The sequence below is a fragment of the Ambystoma mexicanum genome, chromosome 2p (assembly GCF_040938575.1).
Source record: "Ambystoma mexicanum isolate Mex_15411 chromosome 2p, UKY_AmexF1_1, whole genome shotgun sequence".
Classification (NCBI taxonomy): domain Eukaryota; kingdom Metazoa; phylum Chordata; class Amphibia; order Caudata; family Ambystomatidae; genus Ambystoma; species Ambystoma mexicanum.
Window position 1 is genome coordinate 1458401411 of NC_090923.1, and position 14106 is coordinate 1458415516.

At 46.9% G+C, this 14106-nt stretch overlaps 1 protein-coding gene across 1 annotated transcript in view; it reads right to left on the minus strand.

The window, feature by feature from the left end:
• Positions 1-14106, minus strand: part of GLYR1 (glyoxylate reductase 1 homolog) — a 713235-nt gene that overhangs the window by 616353 nt on the left and 82776 nt on the right. Inside the window, exon 2 of the mRNA XM_069646033.1 lies at positions 2710-2746. Coding sequence (XP_069502134.1) covers positions 2710-2746 — 37 coding nt within the window. The remainder of the gene's footprint in view (positions 1-2709; positions 2747-14106) is intronic.

Below are 14106 nucleotides of genomic sequence, written 5' to 3' on the forward strand. Positions count from 1 at the left end.
CGAAGCTCCAATGTATAAGACAGGAGCCCAGCAAGGAGAGCTGGGGAGCCGGGCGATCCCAAAACCAATGGATCGCAGCAGGGGTCAACAGCCGATCAACTGGTCACATGGAGGTATGGTGTACAGGGGGGCACGCTGCAGGTTTTTCGAAAAGGGGCACTGCATAGAGTGAAGATGCAAGAGAAAGTTAGCCCCAACACCAATACTCCGCTGGAAAGGGAAGGCACCTCAGGTGGAAAGCGGTAGACAGTGTGGGAAAAGCTGTGGGCCAGGCAGGAGAAATTGAAGCAAACATGGTAGGTCCCCAGCGCAGGGTAGGCCTCCAAACAGAGCACGTAGTGGGTGAAACCAGTGCCAGCACGCATGCATCGGTAAACAGAGGGGGCAGCAGAGGGGCAAGGGCACCCAATTCAAATGTTTGACCAGTTATGAAGACTTACTTGCGCAGTGATTTCCCAGATGGTCCATGGGGGGGGCCCTAGCGACGTCTCAGAGGCGATCCGCGTCCTCCAGAGATCATGCCCGCATCAGTAGGACCAAGAGGAGGGTCCGTCAGTGCTGGGCCCTATCCGGCCAGCAGTCCGCAGCATCAGGCACTGTGGGGGCCACGCCAACCACAGCAAGCACTAGGGACACCCAGCCGGCAGCCGCCACACAGGCACCTCCCACGGAGCCGCAGAAGCAGCGCCAGGCACCCTCAGGACTGATCGGTCGCCGCCCGGCAAGGCGGGAGACAACGGATCAATCGAGCCCCGCACAGGACCCTGGAAGTGACTGCCAGGGCGAGCTATGAAGTATGCCGCTGCACGGCCGAGGGATCGCTGCGCCCCTCCCCCAGTGGAGACCTGACAGCCGCGAGTTCTCCTGCAGATGGTGGGCAGGCAGCACCGGAGCCCAGGGGCGGGTTGAGAAAGCAGCAATGCCCAGACTCCTCAATTCCGCAATATTTCCACAACTAGGGCTCCCCGCGGCCCCAAAGCAAGCTGGAAGGTGATGCAGTGTCTCAGGGTTAGATCGCCGGTATCCGACACACGGAGGATCAGATGTAGCTGCTAGTATACACACAGATGTCGCCCTCAGAGCGGAGCCCACTTAGAAGGCAGCCATTACCCAGCAAGCGCAGCAGCGCCCCCCCATGATGCTTTTAATATCTTCTAGATGTCTCCATTTCTTTATACACAATCACAAATACAGAATCTTATTGCCACATAGGTATATTTGTTGGAACCAGTATATTTGTATGGCCTCGGGAGCCAAACGTAGCTCCTGGTAGCTGATGGTGTCAAGCTTACCAGGCTCTCCAGGAGTAGAAGGAGCTCAATAACTCTTAGCAATTTCAACCCCTCTGTCATGCGCTTACCGTCTTACGCCTAGACGAAGACTTATTTACCAACTCTGCCAGCGTAAGACCATCAGAAAAAAAGAACAAACATTAAAACCGACTCAGACGTGCCAAAAAGCAGTCACTTTATTACAGAATTAGAAGCACATGTTGTCATTGGTGGCTCATTGTATAATTTCATTAGATATGTCCCCCTTGCTTACACCACTCACCACCAAGCCGCAATCGATTGGTACCTCGACTTCACAGCGGATGTAAAGAGCTGACAACATTGGTAGTTGTCCAGTGACCAGCTGTGAAGTATGTGATCATTGAATCTACTGAGTGGAGCAGAATCAATTCTGGGAAAAGTCTTATGGGACCGTGTTCAGATTGATGCACAGTATTTCTGTCTCCTGGGGTTGCCACTTGGGAATGCAGAATACAGAGGGAGGCATATATTCGGGCACCCATGCCAAGTAAGGGGTTTCCCATTTCAGGAAATGTAATCTCATGGGCCTCTGTACTGAGTGAAGCAGCATGCTTCCTGCCATGTGGTAGATATTTGTAATTGTAATCGGCACCCTGTCATTCAATACCAGTCCTTCATTCAAGTTTGCGTCAACAGATTCAAATGAATCCCTCAAAAACGGATCCAAAAGATCGCTAACTACCAAAGTTTTAAAAACGATGCACAGCCCACGGATTTGCAGTACAGGTCCCAGTTCTCCGAAACGCTCTCATCCCCTCCTGCAAATCTGCAAGACGGAAACTACTCTTGCTTCAAAAGTACTCTAAAAAGGCACATTGTAATCCTTGCCTACTAATAAACCAATGTTCTAATACATTGTCTCCTTCTGATCCCTGTAAATCTCATCCCTCTGCATTCTTTGGGATCACACCTTCGACATTTACATTTCATGCCGTGGAATGACAAATCATGCGTCATGACTCTTGAGTGCCTTGCAAATACAAAATAAACAAGCGTGAGATTACGCCTAGCAAACAAAGCTACAGACCGACCTATGAGGCTGCATTTGGCAATTAATATAGCTGGACCCATGGGCTTTGTCAATGTTTATTTAAATGAGGGGCGGGTTTCTAATTGTGGTCAATGGACATTAGTTTGATATAAGTAATGATTGTGAATTATTGCACCGCATTTTGCAATAACAAAACTCACATAACTTTTAAGGAAAGAGAACTCGATCGCATCTGCTAATTTAAATACCATTTATGAGAAAATACTGTCAATTGGGAGGGACTCTCACTTTCATAACCCATGCAAAGCAAAATGTTTTACCTCACATTTAACAGCAAAAAAGGAGTGTGATGAATACCAAGCTACCCAAAGAAATAATGTATTTAAGTATATAAAAATGACTCACCTTTCCAGGCCAGGGAGGGTATTTTCCCAGCTTCCCCCTGAAAGAAGAAACATGTGGTTTACAACCAGATTCGCAGAAAAACATCACATCATTCGCCTTAACTATCAGCATAAACACCATTCGTTCATAGTCTAAGCCAAAAGCTTAATGCATAGAATGTGCTGGAAATTTGACCCTCTCCAGCAGGTTGTGAATGAATGCTAGACTAGATGAAAATAGATGCTTCTCCAGTCATATCAAGAGATTTAACTCACTGTGCTTGTTCTGCACTTGTCCATTTTATTATGTTCAACGGAGAGACAACCAATGGGTAAAATCATGTAAAGCAGCTATTTTGGTGCCAATACCCTCCAATCTACCAGTCTTACAATCTGCTGGTGTATGCACACTCACCAATGCAAATGGTATAAGGAATTGAGACCAATTTGTCACTTCAAGAAAGGACGAACAAAACATTACAAGCGGTTCTCAGAGAGCTACACTGTAAAGAGGCCAAAGTCCTGTTATGCTGTCTCTATTAACATGTTATATTCATATTCCAGGCGACTCATTTTATCGAGAAGCAAAGACTGAATATACTTGGTAATAATTAAAAAAAATTCAAATAAAAACGTTGGCTAGCCAAATAGCCAACAGTGTTGGGATGATTCTTTTAAAGCCATGCCTATGGTAATGAAAGACTTCACTCACAGGCAGAGGCACAGAATGGGGTGGCAAGAAGGTACAGTCAAACACAATAAGGGAAGAGCCATACAACAGTGAAAAATATATTTATCTAAAATCAAGTAGAGATGGAAAATGCTTTATGTGAGTGAGGCAAGTGGCATTTTAGAAACCGTGTTCAGGGAAGTGACTTCCACAGAAGCACAAGGTGTGGTATAGAAAAAGAGCCGAGTCTAATGTTATCCAATGGGTCAAGGAGAAAGCTATGCAGTTATAGACAAAAAGTCATGGTCAAACTTTCCAGGTACAGCACAAGTCACGGTCTAACAAAAGGGATGCAGGGTATGGCAGGTGAAGACATCGACAGAGGGCCACCCCAGGGCCTTGCATAAATGACAAATCATGAAGAGAAAACCGAAGATGGGTACGGTGAAGCTAGCAAGGATGTAGAACCAATAGCCAAGTGATGAAAGGTGTTCCACCAGTTGAATAAAGGTAAGAAGGGGATTCCTCCCAGGTGGAAACGTTTTTATCATTTAGGAGTTGAAGGTCACAGGAAGTAATCAGTGCCAGTCCTTCGGGGTCGTTGATGCAGAGGTCAAAAGAGGAGCAGTGCAGGAACCTGCAGGTGAGTTTTCAGAAAGTGGAACCCTGCAGGAAAGCAACCCAGCTTGTACCACAAGTCAGAAGAAGGGACTGCTGACTGTTGCCTATGGTCACTGACGTCTGGGATTCAGCAGACAACAGCAGCACTTCACCTCCAGTTGAAAAGTACTGGGAAAATGGAACAGCAGAAGATCTGGTCTTCATCAGTGGAGTCTTCTTTCTGATGCTTCGGACACCTTTTAGCAGTTGACAATGGGGAGTAACATAAAGCTCCACCTTAGAGCACTGTGGAAACTAATGGGCATTCAGTTCCCACATTCCATACCACGCTTTCGTACATTTTTACCATGTAACCAGAATGTACTTCGTAACTATGTTTGCTGTCTTATACCAGCACTACAATGCCTTTGGGCTGCTGCGGGCTCTATAAATGTTAATAAATAAAAATAAATAAATGTAGTGCACCTTTCAAATCGATAGTGATCAGTCACATTCAAGCTTCTGAGCTTCTTCGGAAGCAAAAACACAAGAATTGGATTCAGTCTTGAATCCAAGACAACTTATCCACACAAACTGCCAGAGATCAGGCTGAGGTTCCCAAAGACCTCACCTTTCAAACTTGAGTTTCTGAAAGGTCACGACCATATATGGCCACACACTTGTTGTGAAGTCCGCTTAAGAAAAGCAGCTATCTGCATGATGGCCGTCCAATTCTAGTCATTCATGAAAGTATCGAGGGATTGTATCACCTCATTCAGGTGAGGTTGTGAAAGCATTCTTTGACAGTTTACCTATGGATATGACGAAATGTGGGAATTCCAAGCACAATATGTAAATGTACATATTGTATAACATATGTATATTCGTAACCCCTGTAAGCTTTGCATTTCCTTATTGTTGCGCCCTTTTACTCACGAGTCTGGTGCGCCTAACAAATGAATAAACAAACGATATGGGCCCAAACGTCCCTGCTTTCCTATTATTGCATTTGTTTGCTTGAACGGAGCACTACGTGTCACATTAGCAACATGCTTGGTGCCACTGCACATCTTCTCTATATGATGCACTCCAGAGCTCACATTCATTCTCCAGGACACAAGTTTAGGGTAGCATTACTACATGTACCCTGGGACCGAGGGTAATTTAAGAAATACATTTAATGTTAGACTCTGCATGCCTAGTCCTGTCCAACGTGTGAACACCCTAGATTTGCCATACTGGTTGACCACATGTAAGCCCACGAGGGACAGTCCCCTGCCACGTTTGTTCAGTCATGTTTGAAATGACTTTGCTGTTAAACATAACTGAATTTGCAACATAGATGTGATGTGCACTATCTGGCTCTCTGGAGGGAACTTATTCTTTAACTTGTAATCCCCTTCTTGGTATTGCTTTAGTGACATATATGGGAACTGTGCTGGACATTCAGGACTATCATTCTGAAATGGAATAGTATAGTGTTCCCAGAAAGTGTATTTGGGCCACCAGATGGGCTAAATCTTGGCAAACAAAAAAGGCATCATAACATCTCACATAATATACATGGGGCCCCCATATCATGCAGGTCTTCAACATCCAAAGGGTCAAGCAAAGCATTCTCTGGACCCTGGTTCCTAACAGCTCTCTCTACATGTTGTGTTACTGGGTGCTGGATTCATCAACCACAGAAAAAGTGTGAACCTGCCGTAGTTTGGCTGGACTGTTGTAAATAATTACATCAACACATGACCCATGAATAAATACCCATCGCAAAGCTCTATGAAATGGTGAATGACTGTTGAGATGTATTTCTTAACTCTGATCTGGTGGGCAGAGGTTCAGAATGCCAGCCTAGTTTCTTGGACAGGGTAACCTTCTGGACAAGCCAGACCAATCAAGATAGCATAGGCGGCAGTCAAGACTAGGTCTCGGGTACCAGGCGTTAAACTCATTTGGCACTAAAGAACTTACCACATTGAAAGGGAAAAGGGAAAGGGACAGACAAGGTGGAATGGGTGGAAGCCCTGATGTCCCCTCGCAAAATAGGTATAGATGCGAAACTACGCCTGATCCAGCTCAAGATATTGCATCGAGTCTATTACTCCCGTACCAAGTAAGCTAAATGGAGTGGAGCGATCGCTGACTATTGCCTGAGATGTAAGCACGAAAATGGAACTTTTTTCCACACAATTTGGGAGTGTTATATGGTACAGAATTTCTGGGGGGGGCTGCACACGCATAATCTCCGGGATGGTGGGATCCCAGATACCGTTGGATCCAAAGCTGATACTGTTAGGGATATGGGGAGAACTGGGCCTTACCAAGTATGAAAAACTGTTTGCGGCAGTAGCACTGGGAGCAGGAAAAAAGATGATTGCTGCAAATTGGGGGCCCGATGCTACACCGAGTCTAACTCGATGGTCTAATACCGTCTCCAGGTGTGCTTCCTTGGAGAGGCGCATCTACACGGCAAGAGGGTGCCCACACAAGTTTCAAAAAGTTTGGGGAAAATGGATGGACAAACAGTGAAACCCATTTCCTTTTTCCTCCCTTCCCTCTCACCCCCCCCCCTTTCTCGCGCCCTTTTTTTCTTCTCCCTCCCCCCCACCCCCATGTCCCCATCTCTGGTGTTCGAGGCGACCTCTCGCTCATCCACGAAGTTGAGTCGATTGTAACTTGGCTGTATGCATAATCGTGCTAACCGTTTACTTTTTTTTTCTCACCCATTGATCTATGCACTTGTTAAAACTATTAAAAAAAAAAGACTAGGTCTCAGGAAAGCCCACAATGAGCACACACAGTAAAGGTCACTACAAATCACTCCCAGTCAGGTGTGTATATCAAAAATACACATACATTTATTCAGGGCCTTAAGCCTCAGAAATACAGTTACCAAGTGGCCTAAAGGAATAGTGCACAGAATGGTACCACAACCTATGAAGAGGGAGCAAACAGTGCAAATAGACTTTAGGTAGTTCTTCATCAATCAATCCCTAACTAAGAGGCAGTCCAGTCCCAACGAAGAGCGCAGCCTGGCGCTCAAAAGTACTTTCGGATGCAGGTGCAGTAGAGTGAACACAGGGTCTCTTACAGGGGCTGTAGCGACTCAGGAAGGTGGGTGTGGCGATGAAGAATAAGTTCACACTATTCAAGGAGGGTCTCCCCAAGGGGGCAGAATAGGTTCCAGGAGTGGGCAATAGGACGGTAGCACAGGCTACCTGTGGAAAGGTGAGTGGCCCTCAGGGGACACATGCGTAAAAATGGATGGATGCACTAGGGGCCACCAGTAAGGGTTGCAAGTACTCACCGACCCCAGGCGCACTCCAGATCAAACTTCGGCAGTCGAATCCACTTGTTGCAGGTTCAAATGCGGCAATTGTGCAGCTCTGCGGCTTTCAGTGGCTGAGTTTCAGCAATGATTCCGTGGAGGGACAGCAGCGCTTTCTCTGCTCCTGATGAAGGGATCGGGCCAATTTCACTGCTGCTGGATGCGGGGCACAGAGGGGCACCGCAGCAAGGCACCTGCAAAGTTCGTTACTAAGGCTGGGCGACACGGTGACCGTGTGGACTCTGGTTCAGGCGTACTCTCCTAATTCCAGACATAGGGTGCATAGGTGTACAAAACTCAGTAGGAGTGCGCCTTGGACCCTTACGATCTACCAAAAGTGTCAACTGGAAACGGCAGCGGTTTCCGAGCAAAGGTCCTGCGCAAGCTGGTCAGTTCAATGGTTGGCCTAGCAACACTGCCGAAAAGGCTCACTTGCAGGTTAAGATGAAGGTGACATGAATAGTTGTTCCCACTATTCAAATGGGTCGAAGCGCCTTTGTAGACCTAAATTCGATCACATGCAGAGAGGTCCTGCGGGACATCAGGCTCCAAACCTTCCAGCGGGTCACCAGCGGTTCCTCAACTCTGCTTATTAGTTTCAGGATGCTTGGATCCTATCCTAGGTTCAGTGAGAACTCAAGAGATCGACCTGGCATGGTGGTTTGGATCCTTCTCTTGTCCAAAATCGCTGTTGTGCCAAAACAAAGAGGACCAAATAGGAGATCTGCTCAGATACAAGCAGACCAGACGTGGGCCAATCACAGACCACAGTGGTCCCAGTCATTCCCAGCACACCAGACTCTCTGGCACCCAGGATGTGTATTGGAACTAAATAGTCCAGCCCAAATCCTGGGGGCACACAAACAAGGTATTCAGAAGTCCGTGAAAGCTTGGCGTTTTGAGGGAGAATGCATGACCAAATAAGGACTGACCCAGGTCTGCTCAGCCTGGAGAAGGCAAAGGGACAAGATGGCCAAATGGGAGGACAAAGAACCTTGTGGCATGCCTATTTCGGAGCCAGACCCCCCTTCCTGTGCCAACCGCAGTAAACACAGTTTGCATGGCACGAAAAAGTTAAAAAAAATCTACGAAAAGGTAAGCTGCCACCAGCCCTGTCAAAGGCACATCTGTACTTCTACCAAAAATTCCTTTCAGGGTGTCTAGGGCCTTTGGAAAATACCCCAGTGTCCTGTATTGTAAGGTACATTGTGCACTGGTAACATGTTGCAGAAAAGTTGCAACATTGGACAGGAGTAAGGGAAACAGTCTCCCAGTACTGACTGTTGTTAAGGGCATGTCAGTTTCCCAATAACTAAGTGAGCGAAAACCCAGCGGAGTACAGCAGAAGGCTGTGCTCAACTGGCAAAAGTCATGCTAGGTTTGTCAGACAACAGCAAAAAGTTGGGAATACACAACTGAAGGGAAAATAACACAAATGGGAAACTTTCCCACAACAATGACACCAAAGATCAGGCTACTGATTCATACCAAACTAATCTACTTGGAAACGTTTGCTCAGGACTTACAGAAATGTCTAGAGCAAGAAGCAGAAACATCAGCACAATATCAAGGAAGCTGGTTTGATGTGGCTAGAAGCGAGTCGAGTGACAGAAATACCTTCATGACGAGTCCCCTTGAATCTACAAAATGGATGAGAAAGTTGCATAAACCCAACTTCCATCAACTATCTGAGACTTGTTCTCGAAATCAACCTCTCCATTCAAACAGATTGAGCATCAACGGCACGATGCATCCCCAACTTGTGTGCCTCTCGGGTTCCTCCTCAGTTCAATCCGTCCACATCCCAACCCACTAGTTTGGTGGTGAACATGCAGCAGGAAAAGAATCCCCTGCCACAAACAAACTGCTGGACTATGTTGATATCAAATAACAGTATCTGAAAGTCAACCACTTTTAATACATTGGTCCGCTTCTCAAGATCCACTCCTCCCAAAAACCTCCCAAAAATTCCACCTGGAGGTAATAACTGTCTTCTAGTTACAACCACACCAATTTTGGGTCTGACACAAGCAGCAAAAATATCATTAACAACAACTCAAAGTCACGTTTCCAATCTTGGACTGTGCATGTATGTGCAAAAAGGCAATACAACTAGGACCTGTCAGCCAAGAATGTTTTTCTTCTTCTAAAAACCAACAGATTAAATCCAGAGATAAATCGAACCGATTGAGAGCTTTTAGGAACTTAACTTCACCTCCAAAGGACAATGGTAACACGTCGCAGAAAAGATACAAGAGATCAGATAGACCGATAAAGGACCCCAACATTGTCAGAACATCAATCCATAATCAACGAAAATTCTGTAGAAGATAGGTCTCTATTAAATCTATCCACTTACTCTGACAACTATCTACAGACACAATCTAATATGCACCTCCACTCAGAATTTTGACCACAGCCCCGAACACAGAGTCCTCCAAACTAGCGAAAGTAAACAAATTGAAAGATTTGAAGCCATCTGATGAATCCTACAGCACTGGAAATCCTCAGATACAGCTTAATGTTTCCTTCTTAACCCCTGAACAAAGAAGAAACCTGGCAATGAAAAAAATGGTCTCCTTTCCTTCTCGATCTACCCAATCGTCAAGAGAAATCTAGATATCTGATACACCTACGAAGCAGATCGACCAACTTAGTCAAATAGTTGCACTTAAATCAAATAAATGTACTAGAGCGAATACTTCAAACCAAAGAATTTAATTCTAAACCAGACAAATGTAATAAAACATTTGCAATTCAGTACAAACTTTGCACTATTGACCCTAATGATATTCGTATAGTGCAATTTGTCAATGAATCCCGTATGGAATCGGTAAGATTGCATCTAAACTCCAAAATGACCCATTGTACTACTCCATGCTAAGAAGGACCTGCAACCATATGGATTCGAAATCCGCATCCATCAAGCACATCAAATTCATGCCCCAGACACACCTAATCACCTCATAAATGAGAAGCGATCTCAAACGGTACACCAAACAAGTGATCTTCCAACAAGTAGATCACAAAATGTATCTAGTAGAGCGGACACACTGTAGCAGTGCATTAGGGCCAAAGGATGAAAGTAACCTTTCAAAAAGATAATTATGAAATAAGAAACTGCTAAAGATAGGCTCATGGAACACCACAGACTTCACTAATTTATTCAATGAAGACCAACTTAATTACAGAGCAAATGACATCTTGTGCTTCCAAGAATGGATGCAGAACAAACCAATAACCAAAGTATTTTCCATCTTCCTGAACCCAGTTATCAAAAAAGCTAGAGTTCGACACTATTCAGGGCTCTTAATGATGAAGATATGACAAGGCCTCTCAATTATCAAGGATCGCTGCCCTAACCCTTTTACGCTAATAATCATCCTTAAAATGAGACTCCCGGCACCTGACGAAAGCAAAACAGGAATCCTTTACGGGAATCCTCTGCAAATAAATGATTCAGACTTCATCAACACAATCACAAACCTGATTGATGATGCTTATAATCTATTCACAGATCCATACGTAATTTATATGTGGCGATTTAAACATTAAAAATGTAGACTCAGTGGAGTGTGGTCAGCAGCACCACCGATGTGGCAGCTGTTAATGGCCTCCACATGAATCCCAGCTAAATCGAAGAAATTATTGGCTCTACAAATGCATACGAGCGCCTGAATGCTGAAAGGGGGAGGAAGCGGCAGGGCACAGCCTGTGCTGAATTTAATTTCGATGCAGCCCAGGACTAGCCCATTGTCAGCAAGGGAAAAGGAGCTGAGCCGAACGTGGTGCAGGGTGAAGACGGGGATCCAGCGCAATAGACCCTGACCTTGCGGGGCCCTGCTCTCGCCCAGGTGGCTCCCTGCCTCCTGAATTCTGGCATTGGAACTCCGGCTGCGGAGAGGTAGACCTGCCTGATCTGTCTGCCCTGCACCTGCAGAGACGCTTGGAGGCACTGCCCGTGCGGGAGTCGACGGGTAGCCAACATTGCCCCCCCCCCCCCCCAGTGAGTAGTGTGAAACGCAGGGGCCTCCAACCTCCTCCGACTTGTGGCAGCAATTGCAGAAGGCAAAGGGGCACCCAGTCCCCGGGACGTGTTCTACACCTGCAGATGGCCTTACGTTGGCGTCTGGATCCACGACCCCACCGCGAGTGTTCGGTTTCCGTATGTTGGGTGAGTCACTGGCAATTAACCTGTGCGGCCCTCATAACAGAACCTGGGGGCTGAGACTGAGCCCCGAACTCCTGCAACGTTCCACTGCGGCCCTGCAAGGAGTGCCCCCTTACATCCACAGCGTTGGGGCTCTGGGGGAAGCAGGTCTATGGTTCCCCCTATACATGTAGGGGGTGATACTAATGGATATAGGCCCCGAACACAACTAGGCAGCTGAAAACAGGGGGCACGACGTGACCAGCATTACAGCATCTGGGGATGAAGGGGAGGAGAAGAGAGCAGATAGCTCCATACCCAAGGACTATCCCAGTTTTGAAGCTACATTGCATAACTAGAGGATCTTTGTCCTTGGTACCCAGGCAACAAAGCAGATCTGGAGCAGCCCTCTGCGAGCACCCCACATAGATTGACCAATTCGAAGGCCCATGGGGAGACAACTCCGGATCTGGTGTGCAGTTGAGTAAAGCTGCAGGAGTGCGCCGAGGCAGCAACAAAACAGCGGAAGAAGGGGTGAGTCCCAAGGAAGTGTCACTCCCTCCCCCATCGTGACCTCTGTGACAATATACCTTGCGGTACAGGGTTGGGGAGTTGTAATCTGGGCGTTCTGAACCACTCCCACCCCGGGGCACCCACTAACCTATCTAAACACCTAAAAGGATAGAAAAGCGGGGACATTACCACGATGCTGCTCCCAGCAGAGAAGGGAAAGACAAGATATTGGGAAATCCCCCCCCCCGCCCCTCAGGCAGCTCCAACCCACCAGGAGAACTGGCTACCAAAGAGGACATCCAAGCATTCATGATGATCATCAAGGCAGAATTTTGCAGTTGCATGAACGAATTAACGTCTAAAATCGAACACATGGACCAGAGGGTCACCGAGCTAGAGCAGCGGTTGGGTGAACTTGAGGATCAATCCCGGGAGCAGGTGAACTCGTTATTGGAAGTCCACCAAAGAATTTGCACTCTGACGAGCCAGAATAAGATCTTGGAAATCAAGCAAGAGGACCTAGAGAATAGGGCTCGGAGAAATAACCTCCGGATTAGAGGGGTCCCTGTCCTCGGTTCCTGACCATGACCTACAGGAATATCTAAGGGAGTTACTGCTTTCTCTCCTTCCTCATTTGGAGAAACCACAGTTACAGCTTGGGTACGGTACCCACAAATTGCAACCTCGGACGGGCCTGCAGTCCGATAACCCACCGGATGTCATCACCAGGGTCCATTTCTACACTACAAAAAAGGAGGTTCTCTCGGTGGAATCCCTCATTCCAGGGATCCCCCCCTGCAGGTCTACCAAGATCTGGCAACTGCTACGATGAAAAAGCAGAGGTCACTCAGGCGGTTGCCAGTCAATTCGTCGAAAAAAATTGGTCGACCAGACAAATGGTCGAATCAAATTGGTCGAAAACCATTTCGTAGAATTTTTTTTTTTCTATTTTAACCCTTTTTTTTTTTTTGGGGGGGGGGGTCCCCCCCCCAACCCCCTTTTTTTTCTCTAAAAACCCATTTTTTAACAAAACGAAAACCCAAAAAATAAATATATAAATAAAAAAAAAATTCGACGGAATGGTTTTCGACCAAATTGCGTCGACCAAATTGCAGTCGACCAGTTTTTTTTCGACGAGTTGACTGGACACCCACTCAGGCCCCTAACACTTTTCCTCTGGGACCAGAAGATCAGGTACCACTGGCTGTTCCCCATGGCGGTGCAGTTCATATATAAAAGGTGTCACCCAATCGATTGCCTGTTTGGAGGATGTGGAGGAAATACTTAAACCAGCTCCATCAGGGGAAAGGGGAGCAGGGTCTCCATGGGAGACTCTCGCAAACCAGGAGGATCCCCCACCAAAAGCAAGACCGCCGGAGTGGTCCAGGGTCTAGAGGGGTGGAAACCAACACAATGCTCCCACCCGCCCCTGACAGGCGGACCACATGGGTGGCCGAAACTCATCACTGAGGCGCCACGAGTAGTAAACAGGTTGGAGAAGCACATGATGGCAAGTTGGGCTTCATGTGGTCCAAGCCTATCCCCACGGCGGAACGCGTCTATGATCCCTCGTGGCGTCACTTGGACAATTTATAACAGTTGGAGAGTTTCAAGTCCATGGCTGCAACTCGGTCCACACAACTTGGAAGTTGATGTTAAATGATATTAAAATTACGGTTGGAGCTGACCCACATCTACACGCAACCAGGAGATGGCTACAGCAGCACACCAGACACATGAAAGACTTGGAGGGATCAGTATTGTTCATCCAAGAGACCCATCTCCTCCCGGAAGACTTCTCCCGCCTTCGTGATAGAGACTTCCCCAAACAGTTCTTTGCTCCAGGAGGAACTAAGAAAGGGGGCTCGGCAATCCTACTGGCAAAGGGCGTCCCCTTTGAAGAGCTGGACACAATTAAGGACCCGAAGGGCCGATTCATTGGAATTAAGGGTCTACTATACGGCCAACTCTACTCCCCGATATCTCTTTATGCGCCAAACGTAGGCCAGGAACCTTTGAGGGCCTGGAGGCCACTTGTCCCGTTCTTGGAAGGCCGATCCGTTATTGGAGGAGATTTCAACCTCTGCCCCATCCCCTAAAGACTACAGACTGGCGCTGAGTATACTACACCTTTTTAGATCGCTTGGGGTGGTTGACA